Source organism: Galeopterus variegatus, unplaced genomic scaffold, assembly GCF_000696425.1.
Source record: "Galeopterus variegatus unplaced genomic scaffold, G_variegatus-3.0.2 Scaffold2374, whole genome shotgun sequence".
Lineage (NCBI taxonomy): Eukaryota > Metazoa > Chordata > Mammalia > Dermoptera > Cynocephalidae > Galeopterus > Galeopterus variegatus.
The window spans coordinates 242,469-261,934 of record NW_007728485.1 but is presented as its reverse complement, the minus strand read 5'-3'; the positions used below and the strand labels follow the sequence as shown (position 1 = coordinate 261,934).

At 45.4% G+C, this 19,466-nt stretch overlaps 1 protein-coding gene and 1 non-coding gene across 2 annotated transcripts in view; one reads left to right on the top strand and one right to left on the bottom strand.

Moving 5' to 3' along the window:
- Window positions 1–2,749, bottom strand: part of LOC103597643 (tripartite motif-containing protein 7-like) — a 13,328-nt gene extending 10,579 nt beyond the window's left edge. The window contains exons 1-3 of the mRNA XM_008581515.1: window positions 2,695–2,749; window positions 2,392–2,479; window positions 644–787 (exon numbers count right to left, since the gene is read on the bottom strand). Of these exons, the coding sequence (XP_008579737.1) occupies window positions 644–787; window positions 2,392–2,479; window positions 2,695–2,749 (287 nt within the window). The remainder of the gene's footprint in view (window positions 1–643; window positions 788–2,391; window positions 2,480–2,694) is intronic.
- Window positions 1,895–1,966, top strand: TRNAA-UGC. Its single transcript has one exon. It is a non-coding gene; the product is annotated as a tRNA-Ala (tRNA).
- Window positions 2,750–19,466: the final 16,717 nt, after the last annotated feature.

Below are 19,466 nucleotides of genomic sequence, written 5' to 3'. Positions count from 1 at the left end.
CCTGGCCCTGGACCTTCACCCCCAAGTGTGGCCTCGCATCCGCTTCTGTAACTACCTTTCCCGCTACTGTCCAGCCCTCTTTATTCCTTATTTAGTTTCTGGACAAGTAAAATATATTTACAATCAATTTTCCCACTTTATTCGGTGTTGCTCCCCCATCAGCCCCCCAAAACCAGCCCTGTCATCCCTTCAGCTCGTCTTCACAGCCCGCTCCAGAGCTGCCGGTATTATCTGCTTCCACGTCGTCTTTCCTCACTCCCTGTGGAGGCCACTCAGGTCAGGATTTTGCCCCCACTCTCCTCAGAAACCGCTATCGCCGATGTCGCCAGTCACCGATGTTACCTCTGCGATTCTCACCCAAAGGCGAAGACCTCACGTCACCTGCCCCGCCATGCTCCTTCCTTCTTGACACCCTTCTTCAGTGCCTTCGGGACACTACATTCCCGTGACTTTTCTCCCACTTCTTCCCTGTTAGCCTCCGCTGGGGTTTCCTCCTCTTCTCCCTTCCTTTGCTCCGTCCTTGGACCTGTGTCTGTACTCACTCCCTTGTGGTCTTTTCCACTTTCTTGGCTCTCTCCCTGCTGGTGACTCCACAATACACATCTCAGCCCTGCTCTGCTCAAAATCCTCCAGCAGCTACCACCTGTCTCGGAGTAAAAGTCGAAGTCCTTCCGGTAGCCCTACGCGTTCTTTGTCCCCATCTCCAACGTGCACGGGTCTCTTTCCTCGTCTCCCACCACTCTCCAGGGTTGACTTCATTCCAGCCACACGGGCCTCCTTGTTATTCCTACAACATGTCAGAAAGACATATCTCGTGGCCTTTGCGCTGACCGTTGCCTTTGTCTGGACCTCTTTTCTCCGGGTTACTTGCGAGGCTCACTCCCCACCTCCATCAAGTCTTGTCAATGAAGACTGCTCAGACCAGTCACACACTTAAAGTCTCCTCTTACCACATTCTGTCCCTCGTCGCTAGCTCTGTTTTCTCTCTAGCACTCTGTCTTCTCTGGAATGCGATCTCTAAGAGGGGATGGATGGTGTTAGGTTTGTTTACGGCTGAACTTCCAGTTTCTAGAGCAGTGTTGGCACAGTCAGTAAGCTTTTTTTGGACTGAACAGATTTATTTAATTATTACTATTTTATCTTTTTATTTTTTAAAGTTTGTTTATTAATATTATTTTTTTTTTACATTCTAAGATGTTGTGGAGCAATTGGGGGGTAGGGGGAGAGGGAAAGGGGGAAGGAAATAGGGTGGGAAGAGGAGGAAGGAGGGGGCATGGTTGAGGCCCATGGCACCCACCTCATTCCGGCAGGGGAGACCAGGGGGCTTCCAGCGGGACTAAACAGATTTAAGCGTAGTTAGAAATTCAGAAAATGCAGAGCAGTTCACAGTGGAAAGCCCGCCCTTCACCTATTCCCTAGTTTTTTTCTCCGTCCCAAGCTATCAGCTTTACAATTCTGGATTCTTTTATTTAAATATTCAGTATTTTACTATCTGAACTTCCCCCTTTTACCCAAAAATTATGTATAATCAATACTTAAATAAAAAAATTTAAAAAAAAAAAAAAGTCCGCCTTTTAAAAACAAAAGGTAGCATCCTGCACTCAGTCTTCCTTACTTCTGTTTTGCGGTTCACGGTTCATTTTGGGCATCGTGCCTGGTGATTCCCTCTCCTTTTCTCACCGCTGTTCCCAGGTACTTTTCCATGCCCTGTCCTCCCTCTGGATGCCCGTTGGTCAAGATCCGCTTATCTGGAGTCCGCTGAGGGCCCCGGAGTAGCTCCCCGCATTGCAAATGGGGGGTTCGCAGCTGCTGTGATGTTATTCTCGCCGGTTGCGATTTCCCTGCACCCTACTTCAAGAAACTACTAAGAGAGCAAGGGCCAAAACCTGGAAGTGGGGATGTAGCTCAGTGGTAGAGCGCATGCTTTGCATGTATGAGGTCCCGGGTTCGATCCCCGGCATCTCCAAGGAGGCAAGGCGTCCTGTTTTTGTACTTTTTCTTTTTTTTTTCTTTTTTTTCTGCCGTTTCCTTTTGCTTTATTTCCAAGTGTCAAAATACTCTGGTACTTACAGAGCGCTAGGGAAAATTCGAGAGGGCGGAGTCTAATCTGCGCAGGTTGGAGACACGCCCTCGTCCGAGCCTCGGGAACTGCCTTTCTCTCCTGACTGAAAATCCAGAGGGTGAACGCTCCGCTGTTTCCAAGTGTCAAAATACTCTGGTATTTACAGAGCGCTAGGGAAAATTCGAGAGGGCGGAGTCTAATCTGCGCAGGTTGGAGACACGCCCTCATCCGAGCCTCGGGAACTGCCTTTCTCTCCTGACTGAAAATCCAGAGGGTGAACGCTCCGCTGTTATCAGAATGTACACGTTTTTCCTTTTCCGTTCCATTACCTCCGTGCCGTGCGCTTCACTGCGGACGGAAAAAGGCTGGGTGGTCGGTAGGGTAGAGCAAGCACAGAACGGAAGCGAGTGGCAGGGGCTGTCAGGCACCCACGGCCGAGTTTGAATTTCCCGGACCGCCAAAGCACTTCAGTGGTTCTTCCACACCCCCAGCCAGTCCAGCCTCAGACCCGTCCCTGAACACCCCCCGAATCTAGTCTTGAAGGTGTAATTGTTGATCCTCTCCACCGGGTATGTCCGGCTAGCTCAGTCGTTAGGGCGTGAGACTCTTCATCTCAGGGGTTTAGGCGCTACCTCCCGCTTTGGGCACGCAGTTGTTTTGACCCTCAAATTTACGAAGATTGCTCATACCGACTAAACGACCGACTCGTTCAAAACTTCATGTGTGCAATATTCGTTTGGGTCTTTTGTGGGTATGACCTCGTTTTTTGGTTTATCTATCCTTTATTTGGTAACAAAATTAGTTTCTTTTAATTTTGATAAAATACGCATAAAATTTACCATTTTCTGTTGCATTCTTCTGCAACCATCACCACCGTCTATTTCCAGAACATCTTGTTGCAATCAATGCTGCAGTTAATAAGCATGTAGCAATTGTCATTTTGCACTTTTGCACTTATATCTGTGGGGTTAATTCCCAGAAGTGATATTTCCTGGGTCAAGGTTTATATACGATTGTTATTTTTTTCTTGATTGGTTTAGCTGAAGAGACGATTATAATTTTATAGAAATAGGTAAATCACCCGGCTGCAGATTCTACAGGCTGTTTCCTCTCACTAGCCATGAGCGAGATTGCCTGTTTCGCCACAGCCTTGGGGGCAATGGGCTGCTTGAACAACAAATTGATACACGTGACTCCACTCCTTAAGACTGCTGGGGTCCCTCACTTCCTGTCCTACAGGATAATAACCATTTGAGGACCTACAGGGTACCATCTAGCAGGGAAAAGGACTCTTATTTTGCCCCTCACAGGAGTATACTCAGATAAAAAATTTTGAAGGTTACAGTGTTCTTTTCAGATAGAGTTTCTAATCCTATTATATATGACAACGTTGTTTTTTTCTCTTTTCAGGCCTGTTTCTATGGAGGCTATTATAGTCTCTTCACTTGCAAAGCCAGTACATCACTGGAAAGGTCTACTCAGTTATTTCTTACTCTGTAACTTTCTCACTTGGACAGGAAGAATCCAACCATATATAAGAAATCAAGTCTGTATGTGATTTTCTATTTGGTCTTGGAGTTATATAGCACATATATACATTATTAGATCATGGATGTGGTTTGTGAAGTGATTTACAGGAGTGATTATATATAACTGATATGTAAAATATTAAGCAACCATCTACTTGAATATTTTCATTTAAAAACCTCATTTGAAACACAAAATTATCTCCAGGTTTAATATACTAATGGCTATTATCTAACTAGTCTAAAAATACTCCAGTATCTCTTTCTTTAACAGACACTGGTTTCCTTTGATTAAACTTGAGAAAGTCATTGTTCCAGGGTCTGTGTAGCATCAGGAGAGATGGCTCAACCATCACCAAATGCTCACGTCGTCATTTTATTGCTATTTATATCATATCACCTTGGCTTATGGGGGCAAGTCTCCCAGGTAAAAGGCAGGTCTCAGTTACATGTTGGTATTCTTAGGAATATGCATTTGGGAAATGAGGAAACCAAAATGCCAACAGAGCAACATAATTCTGGAGAACTGCCTGCAAAAGAATGAGTGGCCAAAAAGATGACCCAGAATGATCTGCTCCTCCGTTCTGTGTCAGGACCAATTGGGTTAAAATCATTGGATGTTTTGGAAAAGGCTTCCAGTTTATTATCACTGTCCTTTGAGATGTATAGTGTGTCTAAGGGTGAGGGGAGAGACTTTTGAATATGGAAAAGAATACATACTTGCTTTCGGGCCGGCCCCCGGGCCCCCCGGGGGGGGGGGGGGGCGGAAAACCCAAATTAAAGGTTAAAAACCCTTTTCCGGGTCTTTTTTAAAAAAAAAAAAAAAGAAAAAAAAGAATACATACTTGCTTTGCAATTGCTACTCAATTTATTTCAGTTGTAAATGTTAAAGCCTAGTTTTCTTAAGACTTTAAATTTAATTTACAAATATTGTTAGTTTTCTATAAAGTTAGTAATTTTTGAAGAACAATCCCTTTCACTGGTTCCTTCATGATTTAAGGCTACCAAATGGAGTCATCCTGAATGTCTAAGCAATTGGTGATATTCTCTTAGACATTTCAAATTACAATTACAGACTTCATATTTCTGAACCCTCATTTAGTGGATGAGGAGATGGAAACACTGAGAGATGAGGTCACACAGCTGGAAGTGAAGAACTGGTGCCTGAACCTTGTTTGCTGTTATAGACTTCCTGATCTGTAAATTCTGGAGCAGTGAACAACTAAGTATGAAAGAACAATGTAGTGTATTGAATTATGTCCCTCCAAACTCGCTGAAGCTTGAATTGTGTCCCCTAAGTTCCATGTATTAGAAACTTAACCTCAACTGTGACTGTTAAAAAGGTGGGAAATCCTATTATGGTAATTGAAAGGTGAAACTTTCAAGAGGTGATTGGATTATAGGACCATGCGGTAGTGAATGGATTAAAAATGGTGGTCAGGGGCGTGGTTCTGAGGGCTTTAAAAGAAGAGAGTCTGTCTCTCTCTGGCTCTCTGCTCTCTCTGCTTTTACCATCTCACAATGTGAGACCCCTGGGTCACTGTTGCCACCACCAGATGGACTTTGAACTTTCCAGCCTCAGAAACTGTAAGCAATACTTTTCATTTTCTTTATAAATTACCCAGTTCTGAGCATTTTGTTATGAATAACACAAACAGACTAATACAGAAAATTGGTACCAGTGAGTTGGGGTGTTGCTTATAACAAATACTGGAAAGGGTGGAAGCGGCTTTGGAAGTGGGTGTTAGGCAAAGGTTGGAGGAGTTTGGAGGACTTACAAGAACACAAAAAGACGAGGGAAAGTTCAGAGTGTCTTAGAGACTGATTAAGTGGTGGCGAGCAGAATGCTGATAGAAATATGGACTGTAAAGACCACTCTAAGGGGGTCTCAGATACAAATAAGAAGGAGTTTATTGGAAACTGGGACACAGGTCACCCTTGCTGTGAACTAGCAAGGAATTTGGCTGCATTCTGTCCATGCCCTAGGACTTGGTGGAAGTTGGAACTTAGGAGCTGCGAACCAGAGTACTTGGCAGAAAAAATTTCTAAGCGGCAAAGCATTAAGGAAGCTGCATGGCTACTTGTAACAGCCTGTGCTGAGTTGTGGTGGCAAAGGCATGACATAAAGCCAGAATTTAAAAGGGAAGCAGTGTAAAGATTTAGAAAATTTGCGGCCTGGCCATGTGGTAGAGAAGCAGAGAGCAGGCCAGTGACCATTAGCTAAGGAGATTAGTGCAAAGAAAAGGATTATCAAGAGAAGGAGAAAAAGGACCTGAAGGTGTTGCAGAAGCCTCTGGAGCCAACCCTTCCATTTCAGGCCCAAAGACCTAGGGAGACAAAATGGTCTTGGGAAACAGGTCTGAGTTGCCCTCCACGGGCTTGCTGCCCAGGGCCATCTTGGGAAGCTGCTCCCCACACCAGCACTGTTTTGGTTGCTCCACCTATGGCTAAATTGGCTCCAGGTGTGGCTGGACCCACAGCTTTGGAAAATACAAGCCAGAAGCCCTGGCAGTGTCCAAGTGGTGTTAAGTCTTCAGGCTCGCAGAATGCCAGAGCTGTGGAGGCTTGGGAGCCTCCATCCTGATTTCAATAGATGTATGGAAAAGCCTGGGGACCCAGGAAGAGATTTGTTGCAGGGGTGGAGTCACCACAGACAACCTTCGCTAGAGCAATGCTGAGTGGAAACATGGGATTGAAGTTGCAGCAGAGAAACCCCATCAGCACCATGTCTAATAGAGCTGTGAGAGCAGGACCGCCATGGAGACCCCAGATCTGTGGAGCTACCAGCATGGAACACCAGCCTGGGAGAGCTGAAGTGTGGCCTACAATCAGGAAAGCCATAGGAGCAGAGTTGCCCAAGGACTTGGGGACCTGACCTTCACATCAGCATGCAGAGGAGGTTGAACATAGAGTCCAGGTACCTGATTCACCAGCACTGAGATTTAATGCCTGCCCTGCTGGGTTTCAAACTTGCTTAGGTCTTGTTACCCCTTTCTTTTAGCCTATTTCTCCCTTTTGGAATGTGGAATATGTACCCTGTGTTTGTCCCACCATTGTATCTTGGAAGTAGATAACTTGCTTTGAATTTCACAGATGGGACCTGATGGAGTTTGGATATGTTGTCCCAACCAAAACTCATATGGAAATCTGATCCCCAATGTGGCAGTGCTGGAAGCTGTTTGAGTCATGGGAGCAGATCCCTCATGAATGGATTAGTGCTCTCCCTAGGTGGGAGGAGTAATGAGTGAGTTCTCACTCTATTAGTTCCCACAAGAGCTGGTTGTTTAGAAGACTCTGGCACCTCCTCTCTCTCTCTCTCTTGCTTCCTCTCACCATATGATCTGCTTGTACCCACTGGATGCCTGCTGCTTTCCACTATGAACAGAAGCATCCTGAAGCCCATGCCAGATGCAGCTGTCCCAGGATCATAAGCCAAATACACCTCCATTTTTTATAAATTACCCAGTCTCAGGTATTCTGTTATAGCAGCACAAAACAGACTAATACAGAAAATTGGTACCAGGAGTGAGGTGTTGCTATACAGATACCTGAAAATGTGGATACAGCTTTGGAACTGGGTGTTAGGCAAAGGTTGGAGGAGTTTGGAGGACTAAGAAGAAGACAAAAAGATGAGGGAAAGTTTGGAACATTTTAGAGATTGGTTAAATTGTTGTGACAAGAATGCTGGTAGAAATGTGGACAGTAAAGGCCATGCAGATGATGAGGGCGCAGATAGAAGTGAGGAACTTATTGGGAATTGGACAAAAGATAACCCTTGCTACACCATAGCAAGGAATTTGGCAGCATTGTGTCCATGCCCTTGGATTTTGTGGAAGGTGGGACTTAAGAGTTGTGAATTGGAATGTTTGGCAAAAGAAATTTCCAAGCAGCAAAGCATTGAGGAAGGTGCATGGTTACTTTAAACAGCCTACTTTGAGTTATGATGACAAAGGCATGATGGAAAGCCAGAATTTAAAAGGGAAGTAGAGCATAAAGATTTGAAAATTTGCTGCCTGGCCATGTGGTAGAGAAGTAGAGAGCCAGAGAAAAATGCGAGGATGAAGCAGATAAACTGGTTACTAAAGACAGCTTGATAGTGAGGCAGCCAGATACTAATAACCAGGACAATGAGGAAAAAGCCCTAAAGGCATTTGAGAAGTCTGAAAGTGTGCACCACCCATCACAGGCCCTGAGGCCTAGAAGGACTGAGTTATCCCAGAGGACAGACCTGGGGCGCAGCTGCCCTCAGGAACCACTCCCTGTATCCCAGCTCCTCTGGCTGGAGTAGTCCTGCATCAAATGGCCCCTTCAAGTGTGCTTCATGCAGCAGCTTTGGAGAGGAGAAGCTTGAAACCTCAGTGGTGTCCACCTAGTGTTAAGTCTGCAGGCTGGCAGGATGTGAGAGCACTGGAGGCATGGCAGCCTCCACCCAGATTTCAGAGTGTTGTGAAATGAACTCAGCAAGAAAGGCTCCAGACATTCAGGGTAGTTGTAGAGTCAGAAGGTTTATTACACAAGTGGGACCAAGGTGAACTTTTGTTCTGAACTCCTGGGACCCCGAGCATGAGTTTGACAGGGTTTTTATAGGCAAGTTTGGCGGGATCCATAAACGTATCTTGGACAAGCAGCTGCTGGTTTCAGCTCCTTCACACCCATGTGACTTAGGAGAGCAGGCAGGATTACAGAAATGGGGGGCAGGCAGGCAGGATTACAGAAGCAGAAATGCCAACAGGCAGTTGATTATTAACTAGGCTGAGTTCTGGGGGCCCTGGGAGATAAGCACATTTAGTTACAGAGGCATTTTACAAGTTAGTCAGAATTTAGTTTTGAATTTTCCCAACAAGAGAATGTATTGAAAAGCCTGGGGGCCCAGGCAGATACCTGCCACAGGGGCGGAGCCAAAACAGAGGCCATCTACTAGAGCAATGTGAAGCAGAAACATCGGGTTGGGGCCCCCACAGAGAGCCCCCACCAGGGAAATGTCTAGTAGAGCCAAGGCAGCAAGGCTGCCACCAGGACCCCAGAACTGCAGGCCACTGGTAACATGCAACACTGGCCTGGAAAAGTTGCAGGCACCAGTGCAGCCCTGTGGCAGAACTGTGGAAGCAAGGCTGCCTGAAGCTTTGGGGATCCAGATGCCCAAGTGTGCCCAGGATGCAGGACTGGGAGCTAAAGAAGATTATTTTGGACCTTAAGACATAATGTCTGCCCTGCTGGGTTTCAGACTTGTTTGGGGCCTGTTTCTCCTTTCTTTTGGCCTATTCCTCCCTTTTGTCTTGCTTTGCCTCCCATGGATTTGTCACCCCTTTTCCCCTGGGTGACAGAACCACCAAAGATTACTCAAAGCCCATCTCTTTTGAGCAGTGAGATGCCCCAGAAAGGGGTTAATATCCCAGAGCCCACAAGCGTGAGGCATTTCTTCCACTTGGGAAATTAACCATGAATTGGGGTTCTCTTCCTGCATTTATTCTCTAGACCAAGAAATTACAGGAAGAGACATAGGTGGGGTTTTTGCTAAGTACAGTTTAACAAGTTTAACAATAGAAGCTGGTAACATGCAATTAAGTTGATTCACTAACAAAAGCTTGATTTTAGCAAACATTCTCTTCTTACAGCAATTTCCCAGTATCTTTACATATCAATCAGTAACCGGTCTATCTTTGAGCCAGCAACCTTGCTGTGTTACAATTCTTATCTTGCAACAGAGACTCAGTAGCCTGGGGAAATTTTTCTGTCCTTTGCAAGGTCAATATTTGAAACTGCAAGGCTTTGGAAAACCAGGCCCTGTGAAGTACATTTGCTTTATGAATCCTCTACACTTTTGGAATGGGAATATGTACCCAATGTCTGTTGCACCATTGCCACAATTGTATCTTGGCAGTAGATAAATTTGGTTTTGATTTTTTCTTTTTTTTTAAAAGATGACCGGTAAGGGGATCTCAACCCTTGACTTGGTGTTGTCAGCACCACGCTCAGCCAGTGAGCAAACCGGCCATCCCTATATGGGATCCGAACCCATGGCCTTGGTGTTATCAGCACCGCACTCTACCGAGTGAGCCACGGGCCGGCCCCTGGTTTTGATTTTTACAGGTTCATAGCTGGAAGGAGTTTTGCCTTTGGTCTCAGATGAGACTTTGGACTTTGGACGTTGGAATTTTAAGTTGGTGCTGAAAAAAGCTAAGACTTTGGGGACTGTAGGGATGGAATAATTGTATTTTGTCTGTGAGAGGGACATGAGTTTTGGGGAGTCAGGGATGGAATGATGGAGTTTGGATGTGTTGTCCCCACCAAAACTCATATGGAAATCTGTTCACCAATGTGGCAGTGCTGGAAGCTGCTTGAGTCATGGGGGCATATCCCTTGTAAATGGATTAGTGCTCTCCCTAGGTGGGGGGAGTAATGGGTGAGTTCTCACTCTATTAATTCCCACAAGAGCTGGTTGTTTAAAAGACCCTGGCACCTCCTCTCTCTCTCTTGCTTTCTCTCACCATGTGATCTGCTTTTACCCACCAGCTGCCTGCCGCTTTCCACTATGAACAGAAGCAGCCTGAGGCCTGTGCCACATGCAGCTGTCCCAGAATCATAAGCCAAATACACCTCCATTTTTTATAAATTACTCAGTCTCAGGTATTCTGTTAGAGCAACACAAAACGGACGGATACAGGACCTTGAACTTTGGACTTTTGAGTTGAAACAAGTCAAGACTTTGGGAATGGAATGAATGTATTTATATGTGAAAAGGACATGAGTTTTGGGGGGCCAGGGGCAGAATGTAGTGTATTGAATTATGTCCCCCCCAAACTCACTGAAGCTTGAATTGTGTCCCCCAAGTTTCATTTGTTAGAAACTTAGCCTCCACTGTGATGGTTAAGAGGGTGGGAAATCCTGTTATGGTAATTGAAAAGTGGAGCCTTCAAGAGGTGATTGGATGGTAGGACCCTGGCAGTAGTGAATGGATTTTAAATGGTGGTCAAGGGCTGGCCCGTGGCTCACTCTGGAGAGTGTGGTGCTGATAACACCAAGGCCATGGGTTCAGATACCCTTACCGGTCATCTTTTTTTTTTTTTTTTTTTTAAAGGTGGTCAATGGCATGGTTCTGAGGGCTTTAAAAGAAGAGGAGTTTCTCTCTCTCTCTCTNAGAAGAAGACAAAAAGATGAGGGAAAGTTTGGAACATTTTAGAGATTGGTTAAATTGTTGTGACAAGAATGCTGGTAGAAATGTGGACAGTAAAGGCCATGCAGATGATGAGGGCGCAGATAGAAGTGAGGAACTTATTGGGAATTGGACAAAAGATAACCCTTGCTACACCATAGCAAGGAATTTGGCAGCATTGTGTCCATGCCCTTGGATTTTGTGGAAGGTGGGACTTAAGAGTTGTGAATTGGAATGTTTGGCAAAAGAAATTTCCAAGCAGCAAAGCATTGAGGAAGGTGCATGGTTACTTTAAACAGCCTACTTTGAGTTATGATGACAAAGGCATGATGGAAAGCCAGAATTTAAAAGGGAAGTAGAGCATAAAGATTTGAAAATTTGCTGCCTGGCCATGTGGTAGAGAAGTAGAGAGCCAGAGAAAAATGCGAGGATGAAGCAGATAAACTGGTTACTAAAGACAGCTTGATAGTGAGGCAGCCAGATACTAATAACCAGGACAATGAGGAAAAAGCCCTAAAGGCATTTGAGAAGTCTGAAAGTGTGCACCACCCATCACAGGCCCTGAGGCCTAGAAGGACTGAGTTATCCCAGAGGACAGACCTGGGGCGCAGCTGCCCTCAGGAACCACTCCCTGTATCCCAGCTCCTCTGGCTGGAGTAGTCCTGCATCAAATGGCCCCTTCAAGTGTGCTTCATGCAGCAGCTTTGGAGAGGAGAAGCTTGAAACCTCAGTGGTGTCCACCTAGTGTTAAGTCTGCAGGCTGGCAGGATGTGAGAGCACTGGAGGCATGGCAGCCTCCACCCAGATTTCAGAGTGTTGTGAAATGAACTCAGCAAGAAAGGCTCCAGACATTCAGGGTAGTTGTAGAGTCAGAAGGTTTATTACACAAGTGGGACCAAGGTGAACTTTTGTTCTGAACTCCTGGGACCCCGAGCATGAGTTTGACAGGGTTTTTATAGGCAAGTTTGGCGGGATCCATAAACGTATCTTGGACAAGCAGCTGCTGGTTTCAGCTCCTTCACACCCATGTGACTTAGGAGAGCAGGCAGGATTACAGAAATGGGGGGCAGGCAGGCAGGATTACAGAAGCAGAAATGCCAACAGGCAGTTGATTATTAACTAGGCTGAGTTCTGGATGCCCTGGGAAATAAGCACATTTAGTTACAGAGGCATTTTACAAGTTAGTCAGAATTTAGTTTTGAATTTTCCCAACAAGAGAATGTATTGAAAAGCCTGGGGGCCCAGGCAGATACCTGCCACAGGGGCGGAGCCAAAACAGAGGCCATCTACTAGAGCAATGTGAAGCAGAAACATCGGGTTGGGGCCCCCACAGAGAGCCCCCACCAGGGAAATGTCTAGTAGAGCCAAGGCAGCAAGGCTGCCACCAGGACCCCAGAACTGCAGGCCACTGGTAACATGCAACACTGGCCTGGAAAAGTTGCAGGCACCAGTGCAGCCCTGTGGCAGAACTGTGGAAGCAAGGCTGCCTGAAGCTTTGGGGATCCAGATGCCCAAGTGTGCCCAGGATGCAGGACTGGGAGCTAAAGAAGATTGTTTTGGACCTTAAGACATAATGTCTGCCCTGCTGGGTTTCAGACTTGTTTGGGGCCTGTTTCTCCTTTCTTTTGGCCTATTCCTCCCTTTTGTCTTGCTTTGCCTCCCATGGATTTGTCACCCCTTTTCCCCTGGGTGACAGAACCACCAAAGATTACTCAAAGCCCATCTCTTTTGAGCAGTGAGATGCCCCAGAAAGGGGTTAATATCCCAGAGCCCACAAGTGTGAGGCATTTCTTCCACTTGGGAAATTAACCATGAATTGGGGTTCTCTTCCTGCATTTATTCTCTAGACCAAGAAATTACAGGAAGAGACATAGGTGGGGTTTTTGCTAAGTACAGTTTAACAAGTTTAACAATAGAAGCTGGTAACATGCAATTAAGTTGATTCACTAACAAAAGCTTGATTTTAGCAAACATTCTCTTCTTACAGCAATTTCCCAGTATCTTTACATATCAATCAGTAACCGGTCTATCTTTGAGCCAGCAACCTTGCTGTGTTACAATTCTTATCTTGCAACAGAGACTCAGTAGCCTGGGGAAATTTTTCTGTCCTTTGCAAGGTCAATATTTGAAACTGCAAGGCTTTGGAAAACCAGGCCCTGTGAAGTACATTTGCTTTATGAATCCTCTCCACAGAGAGCCCCCACCAGGGAAATGTCTAGTAGAGCCAAGGCAGCAAGGCTGCCACCAGGACCCCAGAACTGCAGGCCACTGGTAACATGCAACACTGGCCTGGAAAAGTTGCAGGCACCAGTGCAGCCCTGTGGCAGAACTGTGGAAGCAAGGCTGCCTGAAGCTTTGGGGATCCAGATGCCCAAGTGTGCCCAGGATGCAGGACTGGGAGCTAAAGAAGATTATTTTGGACCTTAAGACATAATGTCTGCCCTGCTGGGTTTCAGACTTGTTTGGGGCCTGTTTCTCCTTTCTTTTGGCCTATTCCTCCCTTTTGTCTTGCTTTGCCTCCCATGGATTTGTCACCCCTTTTCCCCTGGGTGACAGAACCACCAAAGATTACTCAAAGCCCATCTCTTTTGAGCAGTGAGATGCCCCAGAAAGGGGTTAATATCCCAGAGCCCACAAGCGTGAGGCATTTCTTCCACTTGGGAAATTAACCATGAATTGGGGTTCTCTTCCTGCATTTATTCTCTAGACCAAGAAATTACAGGAAGAGACATAGGTGGGGTTTTTGCTAAGTACAGTTTAACAAGTTTAACAATAGAAGCTGGTAACATGCAATTAAGTTGATTCACTAACAAAAGCTTGATTTTAGCAAACATTCTCTTCTTACAGCAATTTCCCAGTATCTTTACATATCAATCAGTAACCGGTCTATCTTTGAGCCAGCAACCTTGCTGTGTTACAATTCTTATCTTGCAACAGAGACTCAGTAGCCTGGGGAAATTTTTCTGTCCTTTGCAAGGTCAATATTTGAAACTGCAAGGCTTTGGAAAACCAGGCCCTGTGAAGTACATTTGCTTTATGAATCCTCTACACTTTTGGAATGGGAATATGTACCCAATGTCTGTTGCACCATTGCCACAATTGTATCTTGGCAGTAGATAAATTTGGTTTTGATTTTTTCTTTTTTTTTTAAAAGATGACCGGTAAGGGGATCTCAACCCTTGACTTGGTGTTGTCAGCACCACGCTCAGCCAGTGAGCAAACCGGCCATCCCTATATGGGATCCGAACCCATGGCCTTGGTGTTATCAGCACCGCACTCTACCGAGTGAGCCACGGGCCGGCCCCTGGTTTTGATTTTTACAGGTTCATAGCTGGAAGGAGTTTTGCCTTTGGTCTCAGATGAGACTTTGGACTTTGGACGTTGGAATTTTAAGTTGGTGCTGAAAAAAGCTAAGACTTTGGGGACTGTAGGGATGGAATAATTGTATTTTGTCTGTGAGAGGGACATGAGTTTTGGGGAGTCAGGGATGGAATGATGGAGTTTGGATGTGTTGTCCCCACCAAAACTCATATGGAAATCTGTTCACCAATGTGGCAGTGCTGGAAGCTGCTTGAGTCATGGGGGCATATCCCTTGTAAATGGATTAGTGCTCTCCCTAGGTGGGGGGAGTAATGGGTGAGTTCTCACTCTATTAATTCCCACAAGAGCTGGTTGTTTAAAAGACCCTGGCACCTCCTCTCTCTCTCTTGCTTTCTCTCACCATGTGATCTGCTTTTACCCACCAGCTGCCTGCCGCTTTCCACTATGAACAGAAGCAGCCTGAGGCCTGTGCCACATGCAGCTGTCCCAGAATCATAAGCCAAATACACCTCCATTTTTTATAAATTACTCAGTCTCAGGTATTCTGTTAGAGCAACACAAAACGGACGGATACAGGACCTTGAACTTTGGACTTTTGAGTTGAAACAAGTCAAGACTTTGGGAATGGAATGAATGTATTTATATGTGAAAAGGACATGAGTTTTGGGGGGCCAGGGGCAGAATGTAGTGTATTGAATTATGTCCCCCCCAAACTCACTGAAGCTTGAATTGTGTCCCCCAAGTTTCATTTGTTAGAAACTTAGCCTCCACTGTGATGGTTAAGAGGGTGGGAAATCCTGTTATGGTAATTGAAAAGTGGAGCCTTCAAGAGGTGATTGGATGGTAGGACCCTGGCAGTAGTGAATGGATTTTAAATGGTGGTCAAGGGCTGGCCCGTGGCTCACTCTGGAGAGTGTGGTGCTGATAACACCAAGGCCATGGGTTCAGATACCCTTACCGGTCATCTTTTTTTTTTTTTTTTTTTTTTTAAAGGTGGTCAATGGCATGGTTCTGAGGGCTTTAAAAGAAGAGGAGTTTCTCTCTCTCTCTCTCTGCTGTCTCTGCTTCCACCATCTTGCAATGTGAGACCCCTGGGTCACTGTCGCCACCACCAGATGGACTTTGGACTTCCCAGCCTAAATTGTAAGCAATAAATGTTTTTCTTTTTAAATCACCCGGTTACAGGTATTTTGTTATAAGCAACATAAATGGACTAATACAAGCAATGATGAAATGGGCACGACATTGGTACTTTTTGTAAATGTTAAGCTAATGCATCTGGCCTAACAAATTTTGCCATCACTGGGCTATTTTTCATTATGCTCTGGCTGCATTTAAGATGTAAGAAGCTTTAAAAATTGATATACCACTTTGGTGTTTTATATATTTGACTTTCAAATCTGGCAGAAGTTCTGGGAAAGGAGCTGCTAGTCATGTGTGTAAGTCTGTCTGTCCGGTGTGTGTAATCTTATTTTCCAGGTGTGGAAGCATGCTGTTTTGCGGGGAGCCATACGATGTATGCATGTCTCTGCTGACATTTTGCCTGCCAGGAGCTCTAGATTGGGAGCCCCGACCGCCTCTCCAGCTGCTTCTCTGAAGCCTATGCTGCCTTTCTTTCCCCGGGTTCCTTGAAGAGGTCACCTCTGGAGGCTTCCCAATATGCCTAGCCCGAGGCCAATGAATGCACTGCAAGGAAGGATCTTGGTGAAAAGGGAGGCTAACGGCGACACCTCCGGAGAGGCTGATGGTCCGTCAGACCGCCCTCCACCGCCCCGAGGACACACCAGGCATTGGGAGGGCTGCAGAGTAGACTAAAAGTGGGGCACTGGTGGGCACGCGCAAGGGGCCGAAGCTTCAAGTGCTGACGGGAGGAGCAGAGGTGCTCCCACTGAGGACAGGTGAGTGAGAAAGGGGGTTGCTGGGAGAGAAACCAGTCGGGGTAGAAAATCTCAGACTCGCTTACGCTGGTGTCCACAGTGGGGTGGTTGTCGCGATCGCCACTGGCTCAGTGCGGGAACGGCTGGGCTTGGAGGTGTTCGACTGGGCTTTCCTTAGAACTCTAGACACTTGACTTTCCGCCAAGTCACCAGCACTCTGCTGGCCGAACGAACGCTACTTCTCCGACTGTGTCTCACTTGAATTTCTCTCGGTGCCTTGTTTCTTTTCCCTTTTTCTGTTCTTTAGCTCTGTCTTCTATTTCCTCTACCCCACATTTTGGCACGGGTAGACTGTTTGTGCCTCAGTGGCTTCATCTGTAAACTAGGAACAAAAATATTGCCTAACTCACAGTATTGTCACGTTCCTCTGAAGGAAGCACAGGGTAGCCTCGGTGTGTTGTGGATGTTATGGTTATCACTACCACTACTGCCTTTCCTGAAAACACTTTTCCCCGCCTGAACTCCTACCAAACATTTCCAACCATTCCTTCTTGCACTTTTTAACATTTCATTTGTCATTGCGTGGCATTCCCGTGTAGCCAGCTGTATTTGATCCGCTAGGTCTCAAGTTCTTTGAAGGAAGGTTGTAATGACATAGGACCACCGCCTTCTCACCCAGAGACCTAAACCTGAAATACACTGGTTGGAGTGAACTGATAATGGATTGGAAAAGACACGAGTAGAGCTAAAACTGTATAACAAAGTAAACAAAGTATACACACATACACGTACATCCCAACGACAAATAACTGAACTAAATGAATCACTGATAGGAAAAAAACCACGAAAGCTAGAATGGAAGTTCCCAAGGATGGTTCCTCCTACTTTCGAACCGAAGACCTTTCGCCTTTTATAACTGAACTAAATGAATCACTGATAGGAAAAAAACCACGAAAGCTAGAATGGAAGTTCCCAGGGATGGTTCCTCCTACTTTCGAACCGAAGACCTTTCGCCTTTTAGGTGGCGCTGATAACCACTACACCACGGAAATAGCAATTTGGGTTGTCTTCCATCAACTTTGTAAGAGTTACGGTCCTCATCCAGTTCTCGAAGCTCCACCCACCTGGTCAGAGCTCTTGAAAGTTTTCCTGCGGCCCTGGGTAATGGTGTTTGTCAAACTGTGAAGTGTGACCCATAAGCGGGTAATGAAAATTAAACGTCCAATTAAATTAAAAAAAAAAAAAAAAAAGGAACGAATGAAACTAGCAGTCCTCGCAGGAGGAAAGATAAATGTGGCTCCGAAGCTTTAAGACTGGGTAACCCTTCCCATTGGTTACTTTTCTTTCAGAGAAGACAGCCAGAGGATTTACATTTTCACAAAGTTTGTGCTTTATTAACAATAACAATCGAGAGGATTAAAAAATGCAAAATGCATTCAAATTATATGAGATTTGGATATATTTTCGTCAAAATGTAAGTTAAAAAAAATATGTCATAAAATGAAATTTTTTATGTGCTTTAAAAAATAATTATATACTTCTTCTAATTATGCAAAATTATTTTTAAAACGGCAAAATTGAAATTAATAAATGTCAAATTTTGTCAGTGTTATTTAAATAAAGCTGAAATTTGTATTAAATTTTGAAAATTTAATGAAATATTTTAATTATTCTTATAAAAATAAAACTCGTCAATCCTAACATTCAATGTACAGAGTGGATGAGGCTTAACAAGTTATATGTACATATACATATATGCAAAGTTAAGAGTCATATCGATTGTTTAATATTGCAAAGTGTTTTTCCATCATCAACGCTGATTCCCGGATTCCTGGGGAGTCGGAATTTAGAACGGAGGCAGAATTTTGCTGAGCAGGGATCCTTGATGTGTCTGTGATCTAGAGGCCCCTTTAAACCAGGATGAAGGGCAGGAGCCGGTCTTGTTCAAGTCTAGTTCTCTAGTCAAGGTCATTATGGGCCTCCATGGAGCCCAATTCATGGAGGCTCTACTGCCTCCTCTATTAGACCGTGTGCTGAATTTGACTCTGCCAATCTCCCCCTTCGTTTTCCACATCACGAATCCCTTGGCCTCGGTAGAAGCTTCGCTGCTGGCTTTCCTCCTGTCCTGACTTCTGCTCCATCTACTGGAGGCCATCTCTCTGCAGAGTCAACTTCTGGCTCCCAGCATGACCTACACCCTAGCTCTGCATTTGTGACTCTAGCAAAGACCACTCTCTCAAGTTTCATATCCACCTGTGTCTTGGACATGTCCTTTTAGATGTCTCAAAGTATCATGCCCAACCTGTTCAAGAAAACTCATTGTTTTTCTGCTCCCCACTCCCCTATCCCTGTCTCTGACCTACATTATGAAACCACCTAAAGCAGAAACCCAGGGGCCTCCTCATCCTGCTGCCGTGCAAACCGTGCATCCCACTCTTTCACCAGCTTCTCCCTCTGGCTGCTGCCTCTCCCCAGAGCCCACCGCCTCCTGTCTGGACCATGACTGTGTCCTTCCAGACCCTGACCTTGATGCAGTCTCACTCCCCTCTAACTCCCTGCTTACATCAGTCCTGAAGGAATCCCTCTAAAATGTAAATCAGAGCGAGTTCCTCTGCCTCCATAGCCCCCATCACCACCAAGGGGAAAAAGACCAAAGATCCTACCAGGGTTCCTTGTGTTTGTTGTACGTCTGAACTGTTGAACACTTGACTCCTTTGTGCCCAGAGTAGCATGGATCACTTACCTGGAAGGACATCCCAAATCTGGCCTGGCCAGAGGGGCTACAGTGGAAAGGGCAGAGAGGAGAGGAAGCAGGAATTGTAGCAAAAAGCTCTGCTGGTCGTGCTCTCGGTTTGTTGGGGGTTGGGGAAGAGAAGCCTGTCCGCTTTGCCTTCACTTTAATGAAAAAGCCAGAATCTTTTAGGAGTGTTTCCCAGTCCCAGTGAAGATGGTAAGAAATGATCCTGAAACCACAATGTGCAAACGAATCCACAAGCATTTGCACAAGACAAAAACGCAAAAGTTCAAACTCTTTGAAGATCAGCTTGTTTAGACCCATATTTTCCAAGATAAGACCACAGTCACGGTAATTCCCCAGGGACGCATGTGGTAGGACTATACTTACAACTCTGCCTATTTTACAAACTCTGACCAATTTCTGTCCAGACTGCCCTTATAGGGTGTTATACTAAACCCTCCTCAATTGCCTCCTTTGACACACTTCTGAGACTGAAGGTGATGCTATCCTTCTCTTAGCAAGTTTAATAAACCAGCTTTACAGGATCTTTTGTGATCTGGTGTGCGTATGGGAGAACTTTGACAGCTAGAAAATAGAAAACGGGCTGTATTTGCAGGACTAAGGAAATAGTCAGCATAAACGAATGAACTTCAGCTGTGGTAAAGGAAGAATTTCGTGACAAGACGGTGAACTGAGGAGGTCCACATTAGAGTGTTTAACAAAGGACATTTTTACAGTCCTTTACATGTCAGGGGAAACTGGAGGCTGGAATGTGTGGGGCAACATCTCA